Source organism: Dipodomys merriami, unplaced genomic scaffold (genome assembly GCF_024711535.1).
Source record: "Dipodomys merriami isolate MVZ:Mamm:240054 unplaced genomic scaffold, mDipMer1.0.p SCAF_112, whole genome shotgun sequence".
Lineage (NCBI taxonomy): Eukaryota > Metazoa > Chordata > Mammalia > Rodentia > Heteromyidae > Dipodomys > Dipodomys merriami.
The window spans coordinates 806,387-830,166 of NW_027202405.1; the positions used below are offsets into that span (position 1 = coordinate 806,387).

Below are 23,780 nucleotides of genomic sequence, written 5' to 3' on the forward strand. Positions count from 1 at the left end.
CCCTTGAGATGAACCAAATGAATGTAAAGGGAATATTGACAGTTGCCTTTTTAAAAATGTCTTCTACCAAAGGCTTCTACATAGATCACTGCATTCAATAAGGATGTTAAGTAGCATATTGATGATTCGAACAGGCGTGTTTTAAAAAATATGTCTTAACTCCTTGTAGACATTGGATTCGGTGGTCAGGGACCAATACTAGGCAATAGGTATACGCCAGGAAAGTACCCTCCAAGGGCCTACAGGCCTTGACATAATTTTTCCTCCTTATAGAACCAAATGGAAAGCACAATGAGTGATTGTTTTAAATCAAATACCATCCGACGACTGCCAAGACTCTGGGCTCCTTCAAAAAAAATGGATTCACATCTGTCATGGAGAAAATACATATCACCACAAATCCTCTGCCTGAAGCTTTTCTGTTTAGAAATGCTACTGGTTCTTACTTTATACTGCTGTTTCTATAAATAAACTAGAAAAGTCAGCTGAGACTTCCAGGGAGGACAGAAGTCAGCTTTGTATTTTATATGTGCTTTCCTCAAGTCAGAGCACGCGTGTGTGCATTGTTACCAAGCTGATGTGGAACTGCATTTCCATGCAAAGTGAACACGTTAACCTTTGCATCCATTCTCCACTCCAGATCTACAGCGATATTGCCTATGAAACAAAGCAGAGATTTATATAGTTCAAACAGCTTTATTGCATTGTTGGGGTACTAAATAGACTTCAGGAACAGCAGCTTTAATATATAGGCAATTGTGCCTTGAGAAGAAAGCAGAGACCTAATGCTTATTAAAACTTCCTAGAACAAATTGAAATCTAAAGTCCAGGAGTTATATAAGTGATAGTCCCTCTGGATTTTCAGGGATTGTATAGCCCTGTTACAAAGGTTTTTCTGGACCTGCTGTATAAAGGAAAGGCTCTCCCTTTATTAACATATGAACTTGAACATGAGGCTAAAGTATGGTCACTCCCAGTGTTGAGTTTCTCAGCATCATTACACAATCAGTTAACCCTATGGTAGGTATTAAAGTAGTGTTCATTTTTTTGGGATGCAGTATCTAGGAGACGATTTCCTTGTTCTAATATCGAAGTTTGGCCATTTTCTTGTTATGTGACTGTTACCAAATTCCTTAACCACTTTAAGCCTTGACTTCCAACTTTGTGAAGCCTCATTAATAATTACACCTCTTTCTTGGAATTGCCATGATGGACTGAAAGAAATAATAGGGATTGCTTTGAATCTAATACTTGCTATGGGTAACCCCTATGTTTTAATTGCTATTGTTCCAATAGACTTTCTGGCTGAACTTTGCTATGTTTATCTTCATTCCTTAGGGAGATGTTAATCTCTGTGGCTTTGGGCCAGGTGTTATCGCTCCTTATTTGTGGAATTGGCTTGACCAGCAAGTACCTGTCAGAAGATTTTCATGCCAATACACCAGTTTTCCAGAGTTTCCTCAACTACATCCTTCTCTTCTTGGTCTATACCACTACCCTAGCCGTCAGACAAGGTAAGCTCTCCCCAAACACCAGAAAATGGCTTTACATACAGAAGATGTAGCATAATAGGATTACTTTTGATCACTTAGAACATCAGCAAGACAACTCAAGACCCCAAATCTAACTATTTTTCTGTAGCAATACTTCAAACAAAGTGAGTGATTCAGTCACAAAGAAGTACAAGTTGTGTGAACTCAGCAGGAAGTGAGAAATTATATATAGGCAATATATATAAATCCAAACAATTGGAATTCCTTTGGATGGTCCTTCTACCTCTCAAGGAGCCTAAATAAAGAACCTGAATATGCTAGTGCACAGCTCCTCAAAGGACAAGCATATTCTTTAGGAAATGGTTCTAATAATATCACAGGGGGGAAGAAAGGAAAGAATGTTGCCAAACCGGTCAGGCAAGGTGTTATACTACTTTCAACTTAAAATAATTGAAGCATTAAAACAAGTTTTCCAAGAGTCAATGTAAGAGAAAGCTGTGGAAGGAGCAGTTGTGATGGAAAATATACTAGGTCCCTCCCTGGGGGGGTGAGGTTCAGATCCTTATAAGTATGCCGCTGAGTCTGGTATAATCACTTATCTGTGTGCCCCTCTCCCCCAACCAAAGCCAATGATTTTCCCTACATTGAGGCTATTAGCTATAAGATATCCCCTAATCTTTTTATCCAGTTCATCAACATTAGCAAAAAGAATTATTAATAAGTTTGTAGACAATTGCATACCTTCCTAATAAGGGCATGCATATATTTGTATACATCAATTTAAAAGATCAGTTTATCAGTCCATTTTTATATTTCCTTATTTGACTTCCTATGCAGAATAACCTTCTTAGTTATTAAGAATTGGTCAATATAAATTTTTATCTTGGGGGAATAAAAATGACCAAGCTTGGATAGAATCGATTTTAGATGTTTAAGGTATTGAATAAGTAGATTTCATTTGCCTCTCAAAGAATGTTGCTATCAGTGATTGTTTCCAAACCTTTATATCAGTAGACATAAATCCTTGAGAATAAGGTGTCTAGAGAAAGAGGGAAGGGGTGGCACTATCCAAAGAAGAAATGTGTCCATTACCTGCCTTGTAGAACTGTAACCCCTCTGCATATCACCTTTATAATACTAATAAAATAAAAAACTGAAACCCTAAAAAAAAAGAAGAATAAAGTATCAGTCTACAAAAGTTAAAGACATTTAGCTCTATGTCCTCATTGTGAGTTGGAAGCTAATAAATTTGAATGATATAAGTACATTTTCCAACAGTTACATTCTAACTGTTTCATGAATGGTGTTTCAAATCAGGAAAGAATGTTAAAAAGAGAGGAAATGGCCGGGATCTGGTGGCTCTCACTTGTAAGCATAGCTACTCAGAATCATGGTTCAAAGCCAGCCCAGACAAGAAAGTCCATGATATTCTTATTCCAATTAACTACCAGAAAGCTGGGAGTGGAACTGTGGCTGAAGTGGTAGCCCTAGCTTCCCCAGGACTGGCACAAAACGAAAAACCAACAAATAAAAAAGTGAAGAAATGGAGAGGCATATAATTAGAAATTTATCTCCAAGAGTCTGTAGCTTGGCTATTGCTGGATGGATTGGCTAAATCAATAAAAGCTAAAACTGGGATATAAAAAAATCACATGAAATGAGCTTGGATCAATATAAAAATGACATTAACTTACTACAAAGCAGTGGCCCACGCCTGTAATCCTAGCTACTCAGGAGGCTGAGATCTGAGGATCAAAGTCAGCCTGGGCAGGAAACTCCATGAGACTCTTATCTCCAATAAACCACTAGAAAACGAGAAGTGGTGTTGTGGCTCAAGCGGTAGAACGCTCGCCTTGAGCTGAAGAGCTGAGGGATAGTGCCCAGGCCCAGAGTCCAAGCCCCACAACCAACAAAAAAAAAAAGTATAATAAGATTAAATTAACAACAATTGTACAACACTCTAATACCAAAAAATGAATCATGTGAAATTGGTCACTTAGAGTCTGACTATAAGCTGGTGAGTTGTAACTTGGGTTTTTGTCCATCTCACCTTTCAGGAATTTACAGAAATAACAGGAAGCCAGGTGCTGGTGGCTCACACATGTAAACCTAACTACTCAGAGGGCTGAGATCTGAGCATCATAATTTGAAGCCAGCCCAGGCAGGAAAGTCCATGGCACTTGTCTCTAATAGACCACTCAGAAAAAGCTAAAAGTGGCACTGTGGTACAGTGCAACCCTTGAGCAAAAGCAGCTCAGGGACAGCTACTTTTTTTTTTATTTACTAGGCCATTAGAAACATTTTTGTGTTTGAACACCATGTATTCTCTTTCTGCCTGTGTTTCTCTGTTGCTCCCTCTTTCTCAAACATCACACACAGACACAGACACAGACACAGACACAGACACACACACACACACACACACACACACACACACACAAAATCTATTTGTACTTTCTTAAATGAATGAAACATTGATTTAAACTGTTCATCTGGTACTGTTGTCCACGCCTAATTCCCATCTATGCTTTGCAAGGAACACATAACATCTAAGTTCTAATATAGTTGAAGAATCAGGTTAATCTGTATAAAAACATGGGGAAATCTAGGCTGGGCCTCCTGTATCCAATCCACCCTGATTTACCAGACATGCCAGACTAAGCAATTTGTTTACCAGCTCTAAGAATTTGAGCACAAACGTGAGCACACAGAGGCTCAGGGACAGCACCCAGGCCCTGAGTTCAAGTCCCACAACAGACAAAAGAAAAAAAAAGGAAGAAATAACACAAGGATGAAATAACACTAGGATGTAAAAAGTTAATTCTAAAGAGCAAAAAAAATGATTTCAACAGTTATGAGTAGAAACTAGAAAAAGGCCCAGCGTTAACAACAATAATACCATTTACCAAACCTTTGCAATGTGCCAGCCACTGTGCCTGTGAACTCTGCCCCTTTGTATTTCAAAGGTGGACAAGAATTCAAGCAACAACTCACCACTCCTAGCCCAGACCACTTCCTAATTCACACTCAAGGATAAAGGTCAGGAAGTGGTAAAGGCAGGTTGTAGGCAGAGCTGTAAGGGTGGTATACCTGCAGGGCCTCCTGCCCTGCGCCAGATCTGGGGAAGGAAACGGGAGCAGTGATTTATTTTTCTTGACCTTTACATCCATGATAAAACTATAAGATCTAATGAGACATAACATTCATATCCAGAAGAAACCATACACAGTTTGGAGAGAGGGAGAGGGTAGATAGGAAAGAGGGAAAAGTAGAAAAAGGCAAAAGACTAGGAGGGGTTAGAAATTTGGCAGCTCTTTGGAAAGATAGCCTGAAGAAAGCCTACAAAATTCTGTCATCTCAGTCAGTGATAGTGAGGTCTATTTCTAAAATGCCCTCTCTGGAGTTTTGTACTATTGCCTCAGATTATCACTGAATTTGTTAGTGTGTCTTTATTTGGGTATTTATGCAGAATGTTTATTTGTTTTGAGCTTCATCTTTGGAGTTTTAATAGGCTGACATTAAGTTAACGTCTGGAAAGATAGTAATTACATTAATTTTGTAAAGGCTGATTTAGTCCTGTGTTCTAGAAACACAATAATCTTTTAATTCAGCCACCTCAAGATTTGGGAGGGAGTGAACAGAAATGAGGATGGAGAGTCTGGTATGGGCAAGAGCGCATCTGCCAAAGCCATACCTCTTCTCCTTCCCCAGGGTTCTTCGCGAGCTACAGGTAAGGCCTGAGCAAGATGCTGGTCTTACATCTCTTAGCACAGATAGTATTTGCCCTCTTGGATCCCATATTACCTTGATGCTTGGCCAACATAATGGCAAGAAAGTAGATTCAGGGATCAATCTTTTAAACAAATCTCTATGCTTTTAACTATGCAGCTTTTAATCTCATAGCATTATTATATTTGGCCACAATGTGATAAATACAAGAAGCTATACAATCACAGTTGGGTGACGTTTTAAAAATCTTCCTGAAATTTCACTTCAAAGCTAAACTGAATTTTCCCAGTGGACCAATGATCAAAAGACTCAGAAGTAGCAGGTTCTAGTATATGTTCTAGTCTAAAGTAAAGGTTTGAACTTGTGCTCACTAATGAAATTCCACAAAAATTGGGTAGCATACTTCTTTTTTAAAAAATTAAATCCAACCTGGGCATGATGGTACATGCCTGTAATCCCAGATACTAAGAAGGCAGAGTGCATGAGAACTGTAGTTTAAGGCCAGCCAGGCAAAGAGTAAAGAGACCATCTTAACACACCAGCTGAGCCTGTTGTCACAGACCCATTGTCCCAACAATGTGGAGAAAATAGGCTGGAGGATTCCAATCTGAAGCCACAGGCAAAAGTGAGCTGAAAAATAATTAAAGCAAACTGGTCTAGAGACATGCTTAAGTGGTAAAGTGCTTTGCAAGGCCCTGAATTCAAACCTCACGACTTCCTCTCCTAGTTATATCCTGTTGAACAAACTTTAAGTCTTGCTCTTTTCATATTTGGAGCATTATTAGAGTACTAACAACTTCTCATATTCCTGCTAACTGGTTTCCATAAAGTTTTGCTTTTTGATTGGAGGGTATTTTTTTTTATAAGTTCTTCCAGTTTTAAGTGAAAAACCATCTACCAGCTAAAGGCAATTTGGTAAGTAGTACATGTACATTGCTTTCCAGGAAAATCTTGGAATATAGACATTATATCATTAATCATTGGGGGTGCCATTACTGAGGTGTGAACTCAGGACATTGCATTTGATGGATAGGCACTCTACCACTTGAACCATACCCCTGGCCCTATCATTTCATTTTTGAAGCAGGGTTTTGAATTTACATCTGGACCAGCCTATTTACTTTCCCAATTGCCTAAATCACAGGTGCTTAGCCCTCAAGTAGCTAGAATTATAGGTGTGAGCTGCTACCTAGACCATTTAAGTATTTTGTCTTCTTTTGGGAAACTTTCATACTGATTTCTTTAGTAGCTAGACTAGTTTACATTCCCCCTACAAGTGTATAAGTATTCCTTGCCCCCCATATCCACACCAGCACTAGTTATTTTTTTTCTTTTCAAGTCTTTTTTAAAAATTTATTTATTTTTATTGTAAAGGTGATGTACAGAGGGGTTACAGTTACATAAGTCAGATAAAGAGATATTTCTTTCTTCCCCTGTCAGTAGTGAGGCCTGGGGGCTGTCTCTGAGCTCTTTTTCTCAAGGCTAGCACTCTACTACTTTGAGCCACTATGCCACTTCTGGTTTTCTGGGGGTTTATTGGAGAGAAGAGTTCATCAACTTTCCTGCCCAGGCTGGGTTTGAATCTCAGCCTCCCGAGTGGCTAAGATTACAGGCATGAGCCATCAATGCCCAGGAGTACATTTCACCCCTTCCCTCACTCTCTCCCAGTTTTTCCCTCCCGTCCCCTCCCACAAGTGGTATAGTTCATTTTCTATATAGTGTCTAGTGAGTATGATGGCTGAATTTGTTCACATTTCTGCACCACCTCCCCCCCCTCGACAGATAAATAGGATAAAAGGTAAAGAAGACAAAAAGAGCAACAAAGAAATAAAAGCCTCTCATGGCCAGGCGCGGTGGCTCACACCTGTAATCCTAGCTACTCAGGAGGCTGAGATATGAAGGTCATGGTTTAAAGCCAACCTGGGCAGGAAAGTCTGTGAGACTTTATTGGCACAATGGCTCAAGTGGTAGAACACTCGCCTTGAGCTGAAGAGCTGGGCTTGGGACAGCACCCAAGCCCAGAGTTCAAGCCCAGGACAAAGAAAGAGAGAAAGAGAGAGAGAGAGAGAGAGAGAGAAAGAGGGAAAGAAAGGCTCTTGTTTCCATTTCCTGAAGTTCATTTTATGTGATGCCCATCTTAATGATGGCCATTTTGATTGAAGTGACATTTAATCTCTGTGCCATTCCTGTTTGTTTCTCCTTTATGGCCTGGAATGTATCCCTTCAGTATTTATTGGCCATTTGTACCTCCTCAAAAATTGTCTGTTCTGTTCATTTGCATATTTGTTAATTGAGCTGTTGAGGATTTTGTAGTTTAGTTTTTTGAAATCCATGTACTTGCAGGTTGTTAATCTCTTGTCAGATACAGAGCCCACAAAGATTTTTTTCTCATTCTGCAGACTTTCTCTTCAGTCTAGTGACTTTCTTGTGCTATGGGAAAACTTTGTACTTTGATACCATCCCATTTGTCCATCTTTGCTCTTATTTTCTAAACTATGGAAGTTCTTTGGGTGTCTGTTTTTTGCACCTGTACAATGCTGCTTTTTGTTTGTATGGCATTGTAGCATTGTTTGAAGTCAGATGTTGTGATAACTACAGCATTATTCTGTTTACTCAGGATTGCTTTGGCTATTTGAGGTCATTTATATTTCCCTATGAACTGTAGATTGAATTTTCTACCTCTGTGAAGAATGTCATTAGGTAACTGGTCCTTAATGTTAGTAGGGTTTTGATGGGAATTGTATTGAATATATAGATTGTTTTGGGTAGTCTAGCCATTTTCACAATACTGATTTTGCCACTACTTGAGCATGAGATTTTTTTTCTATCTTCTGGTTTCTTTTTTGATTCTTCAGTGATTATAGTTTTCATTTTAGAGATCTGCTACTTCCTGAAGTAAAGTATAATCGAGTAATACTATGTGTAGGCCTATATCCAAAAGAGTGCAAGTCAGGATACAAGAGGTATTTGCATATTCATTTTACTTACACACTATTAACAATAGCTAAGCTAGAGATAAAGTAACCTAGATGTCCTACAACTGATAACATGAGGTGCATATACATAATGGAGTATCATTTGGCCATTAAGAGGAATTAAATTATTTTCAGAAAAATGGATGAAATTGAAATCATCCATTAAACAAAGTAAGCCAGGCTCAAAAAGACAAAGGGTGGATGTTCTCTCTCATAGGTATGTATACTTACATGTATACATATATGTCACATTCATGTGTACACAGAGAGAGAATATGACTAGAACAATAGCAGTGTTTAGGGGAGAGGGAGAGAGAGGAATAGAATTTTGGAAAGCAAATAATGAAATATATCTTGTCTGTTCATGAAAATGGCACAAGGAAATTGTCTGAAAGGGATAAGGGGAGAGTAGAAAGGAAGAGAACAAGTTACAAATGATATATATGAGTGAGATATGCTAAAAACCATTTGTATAATTAATATACATTGAATAAAATAAATGAGAGAATATATAACAGGTTTTGTTGAGAATACATACCATTGGAAAGGAGCAGAATGAATGAAGAAGATAAAGGAGGATAAATGTACTCAAAGAACTGTATATGCATGTATGAAACAACAATGAAACCTCAATATTGTTTTAAGAAGCAGAAAGAGAAGATAAACTTGAGTGACATTGGGTGAGTTTGATTGGGAGATATCATATATGCACACATGGAAATATTCTTATGAAACTGTCTCATATAATCAATAGGTACCAATTAAAGTGTAAAATAATGAAACAAATCTCTAATGGTACTAATAGGACACATATAAGCAAGATTTTACAGTTTTAACATAATTAAGAAAAGATGTAGAATATCATGCCAAATAAAGCAGGCCTCTCAGAGAAGTTATGACGAGCCTTGAAACTGAAGTACCTTGCATTTCATGACATTTCAGATCCTAGAGTCACCTGAGCATCTTCCTGAACAGTTCTGAAAATTCCACTCTGTCTTTGTGAATCTTTGTCCCTGCGTTCTTTGGAATTTTTTTTTAATGTTCATCATAGGCAGTAAACAAACAAACAAACATCTGGCCAAGAAGTACAAACAAAACCAAAAGAACCCCCAAAACAGTCAGTTCCCATATTCTGAATAGGCTTGACTAAATTATGCAAGAGAAAAAAGACTATTAGTGGTTGGAGGAATAAGTAAGCACTTGACAAATGTAAATATGTAATTACAACTCTCCCGAGAGTCGTGGGGAACTGTTACTGTCACTTACCTCACTCTGGTGGGGTAATAGTCATTAGAATCTCTTAAAATATTTCCTCTCTGGAAAGTTACTTGGCAAACCTCCATATCTATTCCTTGTCAGGTAATGTTTACTTATTTATGTATTTATTTTACTTATTAAGTATGATCAGAGAATTTAGCTCCCATAATATGCAATGATTGTACCTCAGGGATTTCTGAAATTAATCCTTGGTAGATGCTCATGGGAATTAGGCATATATCATCCAGGAAAGTAGGAGGAGCAAGATTTAAGCTGAGTGTTACAATATCATTCTGAGTGGCTGGGAAGGTAGATCAGTGATAGAGCACTTGCCTTGCATGGATGAGGCCCTGGGTTCGATTCCTCAGCACCACAAAAGCAGAAAAAGCCGGAAGTGGTGCTGTGGCTCAAGTGGTAGAGCGCTAGCCTGGAGTTGAAGAGCTGAGGGACAGAGCCCAGCCCCAGAGTTCAGGCCCCACGACTGAAAAAACAAAACAAAACAAAACAATATCACTCTGAGAAATTGGTAGAGAAACATCAAAACAAGAATCCATTTTCTAAAATCATATTAACTGAAGTAGGCTAGACCCAAAGAAACAAAGGTCCCATGGTTTCCCTTATTTGAAATAACTAGTGTACATCTAGGATAATCTTACCAGACAAGAAGAAAATGTCAAAAGCTATGTACATATGACCAAAAAAGATGATGTTAAGCAAAATGAACTCCAAGATATTTTTAATGTACTATGATTTTTTTGTTTCTTTTCTATGTTCTTCCCCCATGGTATAACCGCTGTTGTCACTGTATTTGTGTCCTGCATTTTGTACATACATTTTTCTAATTTGGGGAGGGGAAGGTAAATAACAAAATACTTAAATAAGAATACAGGTTGTTCCATTGTAATAATAAGACATATAAGGCATTATGTTGAAAACGAACTTTACAACTTTGAGGGAGAGAAGAATTGGGAAGGGAAGGGATGGTAGGGGAAAAACAAAGAAGGGGGTAACAATGCTGGATAGGAAATGTACTCATTACCTTACTCATGTAATTGTAACCACTCTGTACAGTATCTTTACAATAAAAAATATTTTGAAAAATGTAAAAAAATCCATTTGCTAGCAAAGCTACCCACTGGTCTATACAGCAACCTGTGTGAAATGGTAACACCACTTTGGAACACAGCTTAGCATTGTTTTATAAAGTTCAACATACATTTGTACTAGGACCTAACAAAGTCTCTCTTCCAAGAGAAATAAAAAATGATGTCTACATGTGGAAGTGTACGCAAATGCCCATTACTGATTAATTCATGCCTAAAAACTGCCAATGGCCCAAGCATTCTTTGGCTTGTAAAAGGAGAAATAGAATAAAGTAACTTGTAACTGGAGGTGTGGTTCATGCAATAGAACACCGTCCTTGAATTGAAAAAAATAACTTCACACAATGGAATACTACTCAACAATAAAAAGGGAAAAGGACTATGCTAAGCACAGACCAGACATAAAAGCTTATATATTGTGCATTTATACATCACTTAGTTATCCAGGAAAAAACAAAGAAGGAGAAAAACACAAACCATGGTTGATAGCCTGGAGGCTATATTGTGTAATTGTATTATTGTAGAGCTCACATAACTATATATATATATATATATATATATATATATATATAAATAGTTAGAGTTATATAGTTTTATATATACATATGTCATTTCTCCTCTATTTACTTGAAAGGGGTAGATTTGTCATTAGTGCAGCTGATGAAAGGGAGAAAAAAGTAAGAAAATTAATTGGCTTTCTCCTATACCTCCGTGATTACCTTAAGGGAATAGATTCCAATAAAGGAAGTGCCACTGGAAGTATCTTCTTTCATTGTGGCATTTGATCAGACTACAGAATGAATACAGATTCTTGTTAATATACCTACTCCAAGAGAATATGCAAATACACACCCTGTACATATGCAATACATACAGGATAGATCTGCACCTGATTATGTTTTCCACAATGTTAATCCAACTTATAGCATCTAATAGTATGTATCTTGTGGTATGTGCTAAAATGTCTCTCAAGCAAACTGATCTATTACACAGAACCCTCAGCATCTAATGACTAAAGGACTTTCAGATTGAAAGAAATGGACATGAATATGCAACACCATCTTTTTCCATTTAATAACTCCTTCTACTGACTTGCACAAGCACACACTCATAAACACACACATGCAGTCACACGCGCATGCATACACACACACACACACACACACACACACACACACACACACACACTTTATACATCAGTCCCTCCCTCCTTCCTTATGCCAAATGTTTCATTAATGAATGCCCTTTTGATTCCTGATTTCTAAATAGCATGTAAGTTTGCAGAGATGCGTTTTCTCCTCTTTCTTTCTTTTTTGAAAATCTGGAGTCCATGTTGACTGTTAATTCAGGAAATCTTTAAGAATTCATCTACCCATGCTGGGAGCTGGTGTAGAGCAATACACATTCCTGGCACGCAGCTCCAGTGTTCATCTGGGAGATTGAAGGGTGGTTACAAGATGATAACTGTATTGCCTGAAGCAGATAAGTCCCCCTCTGCCAAAATAGAGCTTTGTATGTAATTAGTGTAAAAATTCAGAGGAATAGAGTTTATCCTTACAATCATCATTCTCATTAAAAAGAAGAAGAAGAAGAAGAACCATAATGAAGGAACAAAGCCATCCCTGCAGTGAATTGAATTGCTTTTCTTCAGTTTTCATTAAATCAAATATTCTGTAGCCAGGCATCTTGCAGACACTCATGCAGTCTGCTGCATGAGATCTGCGGTGGGGGATGGGGGGGAATTGATGGGGTTGGTAGGGAGAGATGAAACAAATGGCTTTTATTCAAGGATTAGAATTGCATTGAGATGGTCTTTAGCTCAACCTTCCCTGCCTGTGTGTCTTGTGAAAATGTGTCTTGTGAACATTTGGTTGCATTAGTTTCTGTAGCTGAGACTTTTGTGGACCCAGAGGAGAATAACATCACCAAAGTGTAGATGTGATACATGCAAAGCAGAGTCTTCTGTTATAGGTGGAGTGATGAGGCCCCTCAGAGATTTATCAGCCATTTATATCAGGAAACCACAAAGGACCAAATTTCAAATAAGAGAAAGTCTCAGAATGTGGGTTGTTTCTGACCAATTTATTTTGTTCTGCTATTTAATACTTCTTTATAAGAAATAGTACTCCTTTTGATTTAGCTACTTAACAAGTCATTTCTAGGACAATCCCTATCTTTAAACACTGTATTTTAGATTTATTGCTGAAATCCACTGAATTTAAAATATAATTTTAAACAGTTAATATCAAGATCTTTTTTGTTCTATAAGTCAAACTTAAAGACTCACCCTAGCAAGTTTTCATAATAAATGCACTTTATCTTTTCATTTCATAAGGCTAGATTGTAATAGCAACTGTTTTATATGTACATACATACATATATTGAGAGAGAGAGAGACAGAGAGAGAGAGAGAGAGAGAGAGAGAGAGAGAGAGAGAGAGAGAGAGAGAGAGAGAGAGAGAGAGAGAGAGAGAGAGTCTGTGCCCATCCTACAGCTTGAACACAGGGAGCTGTCCCTGAGCTTTTGTGCTCAAGTGGTGCTCTACCACCATTTTTTGCTGCTTTTTAACTGGAGATAAAAATCTCACAGGTGTTCCTGTGTGGGCTGCCTTTGAACTGTGATCTTTATATCTCAGCCTCCTAAGTAACTAGGAATACAGGTGTGAGCCACTGGCGCACAGCTTCTATATTCGTTTTATGTGAACTAAACGAAGTAATGGATGTATGGCAAATCTCAGAATACAATGTGAAGCACAGAGAAAGCATTTAGTGAAAAACAATATACATTATATGTCTTAGATTTGCTTGATATTGATTCTTTTTCCCATGGATTTGATTTTCATCAGAAATCCTTAATTTGAATAAATTTTCTCATGAAAATTTTGAAATCCAATACTTACAGCCTAACATTTATGTTCTTATGGATGTCAGAGTAGGTCCTGGTATGATACAGAGGAGGATCAAAGAAAAGAGACTTTTCAGATACTCCCTTACCATTACAGTGGCCAGTAAGAGAATTCACTTATGTAATTGTTATATCATATAGTATATGCTTATATGATTGTAAATTGTTCAAGCTCCAAGCTGCCTCCTCCAGTTTGGAGAGTAGGGGCTTCCACCTGAGAAAGTCAGGCTAATGGAAATAAGTAGGTTCCCTGAGTCAGTGTTCTACCCTCAGTGGAACTACCCTCCAACTTTTGGGTGTAAGTGCATTTAAATAAGGGTTAGAGAGCAGCCAAAGAAATTGTTGAAAGAACAAAGTCTAAGAGCTTGAAGCAGAGTGATGAGTATTTACTTCTAGAGCTTTGATTTGGTCCATGGAATTTTTGGGAGGAATTCTTTCTCACCTTCTCTCTACTCTCTCTCTCTCTCTCTCTCTCTCTCTCTGTGTGTGTGTGTGTGTGTGTGTGTGTGTGTGTGTGTGTGTGTGTGTGTGTGTGTGTGTGTGTGTGTGTGTGTTTCCTATCTCTTCTTCTGTTTCCTGTCTTTAGCCCTTTCCTTCTCTGGTAGGCTTAACTGATAGACAAATGGGCAGAAGGAAGAAAAACATTCCCACTCCTTGATGGAGGCAAGAATAGCATTAAGAATCTAGACAAAGGAGAGAAAATCCAGACTCAGTTCAAGGCGTAGCTGCAGATAACCCCTCCAAGATACTGTTCTTTATTCAATAAAAGGCTCAGAGAAGGATATGAATCCAAGTATGTTGTAACTAAGATAGAACACTTCTTTCCCGAATGTTTTCTTTTGTAATTCCACAACATGCACAGAAAGTAAAGCAGACCCAGAGCAGCTGGGGAAATCAAATTTGGCCTGCTCACCAAGGCTCATGCCAGCTGGACTGGTGGAAGAAAAAGAAGTGTGTTTTGGCTAAAATCTGGGAAGTATGGCATTTCTGCTCCGGCAAAATTTCAGCAAGGTTCTCGAGAGAGTAGCCATAAATGCTTTAGAAGACCCCATCGTTACAAAAGCAGAAATCATCAGATGCCTTTAAGGGGGACTTACTATTGACTCATTATTACTCACTATTAGTTAATATTGACTTACTTATAAGCAAAATCCCAAATCCCCATTAGTTACTAGGAATAATGAAAAGCATGTTTCTTTTGAAAGCTATTTGAATGGCTACTGCAGCAAGAAATCTATAAGCAGAGATCTTGTCTTACTCCAAGAACAAGAACTCTCCTTAGATGAGGTCATCAAAAGTATTTTCTGATGCTTGCTCCCATTTTTTGACAGAGTAAGATCTTCTGTTTCTGTGTTAAACAATGGAATGAGAATGGGAGAGGGAAAAGAAGTAAAAATCCAAAATGAAAGAGAACTGTAAAGTGTTCTCAGGGTAGAGAAAGCAGTAGAGGCTACAAGGCTAGCAAAGCGGCCACCCTTGTATCACCTCATTGCTGAGAAGAGGGGAAAGCTACACTTCATGGATCATGAATGTCTTGCTTGGCCATTGTTCAGCAGGAGGAGCTTCTCAATGGGATTCTGGACCCTTACCACACTCAAAGCAGCTTTACCTACCAGTATATGTCAAATTTTGGTTTTAGTGAATGTCGTTTGCTGAGGTCAGAATTTCCAGCTGTGCAGTGTTAAACTCAGGACTGTTATAGCACAGCTGTAAGCAAGAGATTGATTTGAAACTTTTGTTAGACTAAAAGAAACTAAGATTGTTCAGAAGCAAGCAAAGAATTCAACTTCTAAAAATAAAGCGAAAGAACTTAGCAACTTCTTTTAACAAAGAAATGTGTGGGAATAGCTTATGTAAGTGAAATCAATGTAGAAATCTCTGCACTTGTGAATATAGTAGGTTATTTACTATATGGAAAATTACTGGCTCCTAATCTCTGATTTCTATAGTTTTTACTTCAGATGTATGGAATAACTTAGGTATCTCAGAAAAAATTTATTTAATAAGTGCATTCCTATGCGGATAATTACTCTTGCCTGAGCGTGTCAATTTGTTGCACAAAGTAAGGAGATAACCTTACTCCTAAGGTGTTTTATAGTTCTGCTCAGAATTGCTTCATTTGGAACATTCTAGAAGGCGCCAACCTAAGTCCCCCCAATTCAGTTCTTTCGGTCTCCTCAGTTGCTTAATTTTTTACTTCTGTGCTTAGTCTCTCAGTACCCCATTCATTGTTCATTGTTTAAGTTTGAGGAATACCTTCTGTCAGGCATGGAGCTGTCAGGCATGGAGGTGTGAAAAATACCTCAGGGAGTAAGGACCATCTCCCTCTCTGCCTGCTCCAAGCTTGCAGGTAAGAGCCTGACAGAGTCCTTGTGATTGCAAGAATACATATCCACAGGTGTGCCATTTCTTTACAAAGCTTTACTGTGAAAGCACTTACTTTTTCTCTGTCTTCTGCTCGGCCATTCTTTTTCTCCACCCACCCCGAGTTCTCCTTTCCCAAGCTATTCACGGAAGAATTTCAGGATAAGCAGTTACAGTCAATGCAGGATTGTCCAATGGCACCCTCTCAGCCTTTTTTTGAAAATGCACATATGCTTGGTACCAAAACTCCAAAGCTTTATATTTTGAAAAGTGGTATCTGCAATGCTTAATAAGAAATGTACTCATTATCTTGCCCATGTAATTGTAACCCCTCTGTACAGTATTTTCACACACAAAAAAAGTGGTATCTGAGTCTTGAATTCTTGTGTCATTACTTTCAACTCTGCTGCCTTCCTGGAGAATAATACCTGGATGTTACCTCTGGCCTTATTTAGACTTGACTATAATGAAATTTTAGCTGTTGGGCTTCTAAGAGCTAGACCTGTTGCTTATTTTCATAATTATTGACTTCCAAAACCTTCAAAGACCTCTCTTTCCCTTACCAGTATTTCCTTATGGATGCAGGTCTATATCACCTTGCCTGACATAAGCAACTCCTCTGTATAAAGGCAAATAACCCTTTACATTTTCATTTCACCTCTTTAAGAAGTCTACCTCCTCTTGGTTTAAGGATATGCCTACTTGCATACTGAAGGCGAGCTTTTGCCAAGTTTGAACAACCCCTATAAAATAATACAAACCACAATAATCTTATATTATTAAGAACAAAAGTGACCAAGTAAAAACAAAGTAGGGAATATCAGGTTTCCTAGGCTTTATCCAGAAGAAAAAGACTTCCAGCCACTCACTGGAACCATTAACATATACACAGGAACAGAAAGGTGGAACAAAATAACAGTTTCTGGCATTTGACCAACTAGACCATCTTATTCTCATACAGCATACACCATGCTCCACTGAGCAAATGATCACCCAACCACTGTTCAGAGTAATAGTTTATTCTAATGCAGTATCCTAGAAGAGTAAATTTGTGGTGTTTTTATGTCATCAGGACCACAGCACATTTTTATTAGTCCAATTTTTTTTTCAGAAAGCAGCACAGATAATATCAAAAGACGTGTAGCAATATAATTGTGATACCTTTGAAAGCACCATTATTAAATCCTCTTCATTTTATACCCAGATCTCAGGTGTAGATATAGTCATAGCTTCACCTGGAAAAGGGGAAAGAGTGTTCTCTCACAAGGATATCTCCAACCATACCACTCAATGGAACTACTGAACCCACTTAGCAGACTACCCCAGAAAATAGCTATCATCTCTGGAGTAGAAATTGAATTTGGCTGTAGAATATAGCAACTGACTCAAAGTTTCCTGTCACCCACATCTGTGGAGCCCACTCAGTGCCTAATGCTGTAAGACACCTCAATAGCTACCTTCTTTGACTTTCTTTGCCTCTATCCCCGTCCTCAGTCAAGACACCATCACCACTCATATGAGCTACAGACATAATCTTAAAGATGCATTGGATTTCTGCTCTCTTCCACATCTCAATTACAATTACCCCTCTTCAAAAGCCTTATCTGACCAATTTCAGTAGTAAGCTAGGCACTGGATGGTCTGCAAATTCTTCATCGGTGATTCTGATTAAAATCGGGGTCTTAAAACAACAGTTGAAGAAGGAACTGATGAATAACAAGTGATTATTTTTCATATCCAGTGAAATCAACATGCTCTTCTCCGTGTCATTCTGTGAACGGAAATGAGGTCTTTTAATAAGGACTCAAAGAAACACTAAATCAAGGTATTAGGATGTTGCTATTCCTGCTTTCTAATTAGCCTATCTCCTTGAGGAAAAGAGGCCAGAGACGGAGTATGCTAATTTTTGTTCACTTAGCGGGGGTCTCTTCTCAAGTGCAAGCTGAGTTACACTGATTTCAAAGCAGGAGACTCTGATACTAATGAAAACAAATTTAGTACGCCAGGAGTGAATTCAATAAGAAATAGCTTTGGTTGCTATGAAAATCAATAACTTTATTATTAGATGCCAAAAGCCTATTCAACCCTTAATATAGAATTGATAGAAAAATCAATTCAGTTTGATTAAGATATAAAACAAATTGAAAGACCTTAATGATAAAGATTGCACTTAAACATCTTCCTTGGACCTTTTTAAAGTAGATCCATACTTAGAAAAACTGCTAAAGAAAGGAGCTATGAAGAACCAAGAGCCCCAAGACAGTTTTTAAGGGGACAATATTGCTCTTACTTTTTAAATTTTATCTCTTTTTATTATGCTAGTAACACATCATTATACATATAAGCATTCTAAATACAGGCATAAATATGATTTTACGAAAAAGTGATCGTGTGTTCCATCTACCATATAGACCCAACTCTCTTCTTCAAAAGAAAATCTTGGTTAAAATGTTTTACTAATCTTCCTTGGCATTTTTATTTTTCTATGCATTTTCATTCATACATTAATTGTACTGTGCTCTCATTTAAGTACTAGGCACTGTGCCAATTTATGGCTTGCTTTTTTTACTTACTAATTAATATATAAGAACATTGTAAATATTGATGAGTATCATCAGATTCCCTCCATTCATCCTGTGCTCTCCCCCCAGTCATTACCAATTCAAAACCCCACTAACAGTAGTTGAAAGCATCTCTTCTCCAAATCAATAAATAACACAATTCTAAATTTATGTTAGTAGAGAAAAATGTCTTTCTGTCTTAAATTTTATTTTTTTAATTACTCATGGAAGGCTTATTGGCAACGTGAAATAACATTTAAATTTTGAGGTAGAAATGGCAATCCAGCATGCCCTTCCACAGTCTGTACTTGGTATAGCATGTCAGCGGGCTTCTTTCACTGTTTTTATTTTTTTCAAGAGTTAGTCCAAAATGGAACCAACAAATGAGCCCGGTGATACCTTGATCTGGAAGAGAGCCACTGCTTGAGCTTTGCATAATAATATTAGAATTTATATCAACCATAAACTTTTATAGTGGTGTAATTAGTAGGATTATTAATACGACTCAATCCTAGCTTTCTTGATTGCTGCAAGCACAGCTTGCATTCATATAAATGACATCAGTTATAATCCTTTAGGGTAAACCAAAGTACTTGAATCAGTTTAGCAAGGGCTTAATCAGAATCATCTAAAATCATTCAAAATATTTTTTTTTTGCTTTTTTGCTTAGAAAGCAAAGTATGAGGAATGTTTATTGGGCATTTTCCAAAACTTGAAATTTGGATTCTAGGGGGAGCTTAGTGGTGTTGAGTGGGAAGAATGAATGTGGAGAAACACAGGGGATTTTAGCTAGTACCAGTGCAAGGTTAACTCCCTCCCCCACGAGCCAAATATACCCTTTCTGTAGCTCAGTGCCATTTACTTATGGATTACTGTAGTCTCTTGGCACAGTTATTAGTGTTTAAGCAAGAAAGAAAGTGATTTTTAGCATTTATGCTTTTAACTTTTTCCTTTAAAAACTGTGTTGAATGGTAGCTCCTTTTGTATAACTGCTTAAAGACAATAGAAATATAATTTTTAAGAAATGAATCTGGGCTTACTAGGGCAGGTTTGTAAATCCTGGAAGTTGGGAGGTTGAAGCAGCATGGTAGTAGGCTTGAGGTCAGCCTGGTTTACACAGCAGTATCCTGCTCCAAGAAATGTAACAACTATAATCATAGTGAATGTGGCAGAAAAGTCGGTTCTTGGAATACCCAAACTGTGGAAACCAGCTGAATAGTTTAGATGAATGCTGTGGGAATCAAGACAGTAAAATGACATTTAAGAGCTCTCTCTAATATAGTTTATCATCCTTCCTTACACAGGTCACCATAATATCTCAGATTGCCTGGCTCATTGAATGGGAAATGATTCTCGAATAAAAATTATTTATTCATCTATGTTGATCATTTTAAGTGCTCAGAGATATGAATGATTTGTAAAATGTGAATTTCTAATGATATCTGAGAGATAGTATTCAGTTATATGTAACTTTTAAGGGTTGGACATTAATTCATTCAGGCAGTATCTTCATATACAGTGAGGATATTGTAAGATGAGTAGGAGTTTCATTCAGCCTGAATGAACATTGAAAAATAGGAAAGTACAGTTAAATGAGGGAGAAAGAATTAGTGTTTGTTTGATTTAACAACCACACTATGAACTATCTCAAGTGCCACCTGAAGGAGAGAGGGAAAGGAAATAAGATTATACAACACATTTACATCACCTTTAACCCCTCTCCCCCAAATAATCCTGTAAGTTACTTTACAGATGATGAGATGAAGGCTCAGAGAAGTTAATTTACTTCCAAAAATTACATAGTGGCTTCTTTTTAGAATACATTAGGTCACAAAGACCATTGTTCTCATTCTAACAACATTCAACAAGCCTCGTACACTATAAAATTATAGTTTCTTTAAATCTTCCAGAAAGCTAAAAGTGAAAGAAAACCTAAATGTGCAAAACCCCAGAAAATTACCATTGTGAGTGAGAAAAAAATCCAGCTCAGCTCTGGCAGATGAAAAGAGAAAGAATAAGAGAACACAACCAGAACTTTAGGTTGTAATATCCATATGCAGACAGATAAAACAGATTAGAATTCTAAAGGACCCTAAACCCAGAAGAGATCAACATACACATGAACCAAGTATGTTCCATGATGTTTTGTGCTTGCTTTTTTTAAACTTAGTGCTGGGCATGATGTATTTCACAGGCTGAAGCATGGAAAGAGCTACAGGGAATTCTCCTTCCCAGAGGGCATGGCAGCTATCTGCTAAAAGTGTAGGGAAGGCACACAGAAACCAAAGAGAAATAAATTTGAGGTATTCTGCACTTTCAAGGTAGAACCAGAGAATGAAAGGAAACCATTTTGTAGACATTTTAAGTGGGGAGGAATTCCATAGGAGTAGAAAACGTGATACAGAACTGAAGAGCAAAGAGAGTGCCCCAGAATTCCAAACAACAGTGAGGTGAGCTGTGAAGCTCTCAAGGTTCAAAATCTGTCTGTCATGTACAAAGAGATCTCCAGAACTTCCACAGTACTCAGACCTTAGGCCCAAAGAAGGATAGAGTATTGATTCTGCTCTCAAATTTACTTCATGAAAGTAGTGAGCTGAGTCAAACTGAAATTGCAAGAAAGCAGAGTTTCACTGATGAGATTGACTCAGTTCTTCAATTAAGAGGCCTATACAAGGAAAAGGACATGTACTCTTTTGGAAGCAAATTTTTCAGTCTCTACTGCTCTTTTACATGAAGTGACCAGTTATAAGAGAAAATTACTAGACATGTAAGGAAGAAATGTGACATGATCAAAAGACAAAGTAAGCAACAGAAGTAGATCCTGAGATGTCACAGATGCTAAAATCATCAGAAAATTATACAATTACAATAATTGTGACAAAAATATTTAAGTTCTATTAGCAGAAGGGGACAGTATTCATAAGAAAGTGGAGAATTTTACTAGTAGCCCAGAAACTATCTGAAAAATAATCAATAGGATAAATAAATAAATCTCCATTACTTTCCCAAAAAGCATTATTAGGAATTATGGAAATGGAAATGGAAAAAACAGTGAGGATGTGAAGTATGGGGGACTAGAAGGTTGGTGAATACAAAGTTTCCAACCAAACATATAATGAAACACAACAAGGAGTAGGAAGAAAAACAGAATCAATTATCCCATACATGGGGGATAATACAAAATGATCCATCACATATATTCAGTTGAAGAAAAGCAGAGAAGTGTTGGAGCAAAATAAATGTTTGAGGAGATAATAGTGGAAAGTTTTTCAAATTTATTAAAAAATATCTCAGTAATCCAAAAAACTCAGTAAATATGAACAAAACCACACCTAGGTATATCATAGTCAGACTGATAAAAGCCAAAAGCAAGAAGAAAAGAGAGAAGCAGGAAAAAAAGGAAGAAACAAATTTTCTGCATAGAAACCGTGGGTCAAAGGGTGAACCAATGCAAGAGTGATACTCACTAGACACCATGTTGAAAATGAACTTTACACCTGGCGGGGGGGGGGGGGGGGCGTGAGGGAGTTAGGGGGAGGGGAAAGGGGGAAACACTTAAAAAAAAAAAGAAAAATATTCATTACCTTACTTATGTAAAAAAAATAAAATTTAAAGGAAAAAACAGGTTCTCATCAGAAACAATAGGGACAGAAAGTCAATTTAATAAAAAATTTAAAGTATTAGATTTTTTAAAAAGCTTGCATAATACAAATCTATGAACAATGGAAGTATACTTTAAGAGAGAAGGCAGGTAAAAGCAGAACCAAGATATGAACCAGACTGTTGAAAATGAAAAGAATGATTCCTAGGACATTTAGCTCTGCCTCTAGCTCTTGTGTGTTTGACATACAAGCCTTCAGTAATGCCAGCCTTGGATGCTTACTTTTCTTCACTTAATTTTATTATAAAAATCATGGATTTGAGTGTAGTGGATCACATGTCTATCTTTAGCCCTTGGGGTGCTGAGGAAGTCCAGGTCTGAGTTTGAGACCAGCCTGGGCGCTACAGTGAGTTCCAGACCAGTCTGAACCATAAATAAGATCCAATTAAAAATTCAATTAGAACAGAAGCAGAGAAAGTATAATCAGGCCTCCATTTCACACATCTTATGGTCATGAATTAACAAATTAAAAACTCGAGACAAACTCCATTTTCTTTAATCTCATTTTTTCAGACTTGGGATGTAAAAAGTGTTAGTAAAAGACAAAAAAAAAAAGAATGGGACTATTTGGGAAGGGGGGAGAACAATAAGGTGTAAAGGGGACAAATATGATCAAAGTTCATTATATACACTTCCGTAAATGTCATAAAGAAGCCAATATTTTTTTTTACCATCAAAGTGTGCTAATAAAACAGGAGAAAAAAAGTCACAATAAGATTACTTTCAACCTTTCTTTGTTATAGGAAGTTCTCAGTAGCTATAAAAGTAAGGAATCCAATCTATTTTTTTTCTTTCTCGCTCAAGGAAAAACATCAGAAAGAATAAAATGTTCTAATCAATATACCACAACATTAAGGTAAGTATTTGGTTTAAGAAAGCAAAAACTTTTTGATAGTTTCCTACTACCAAGTTCAGTGTGGTATCTGAAGTACAATTAATCCTCATGTTGTGACTCAGGTATTTTCAATCACCATTATGTTAGCCTTGCCCAAATAACACCACTATGTAAAAGGCCATTCCAATATTGGTTGCCAGAAAAATACCATTGGCAGTTTAAAAATTCACATTTTTCAGTATACATTTACTGTCATATTTTGAGGCACAAAATGAAAAGCAATATGTCATGAGATGAGACATAGCCAGGTGCTTGTAATCCTAGCTTCTCAGGAGGCTGAGATCTGAGCCAGATCTCAGTTTGAAACCAGACTGGGCAGGAGGGAGCTTGAGACGTTGTTAAATTTAACACCAGAAAGCTGTGAGTTAGGGTGTGGCTCAAGTAATGGAGGAAAGTAAAGGTTAAGAAGGAGCAAGAGGTGCTAAATTCAAGCCCCAGTCCTGATGGAGAAAGGGGGAAGGAGAGGGGAGAAAGGGAGAGGGGAAGGGGAGGAAGAGGAGAGAAGGAAAGGAAAAGGGAGGGAGAGGGAGAAAAGGAAAGAGGGAGAGAAGGAAAAAGGGAAAGGGAGAGGAGAAAGGGATGGCAGAAGAGAGTGAAAAGGCAGAAAAGGAGAGGAAGAGAAAGGGGGGGCTTGTTTTAACCAAACATTCTAAAATATCTGTATCTACTACATTGTTCCTAGAATGCTAATCTAATTCCAAATAGACCCAACGGTGGAACATAATCTTTCTTGTTTATAGTGATACTAATTCAGAGAAGAAAATATGCTGGTAAAAATTTTTTCACTTGTTCCAACTGAACAGCCACTACTATAACTACTATACTATATACTGCTATT

The 23,780-nt window shown here is 37.5% G+C and overlaps 1 protein-coding gene across 1 annotated transcript in view; it reads left to right on the plus strand.

Annotated features, from left to right (window-relative positions):
- The window catches only part of Slc35f1 (solute carrier family 35 member F1), a 361,568-nt gene that overhangs the window by 207,165 nt on the left and 130,623 nt on the right, over positions 1 to 23,780 (plus strand). The window contains exon 2 of the mRNA XM_070015319.1: positions 1,339 to 1,514. Coding sequence (XP_069871420.1) covers positions 1,339 to 1,514 — 176 coding nt within the window. The remainder of the gene's footprint in view (positions 1 to 1,338; positions 1,515 to 23,780) is intronic.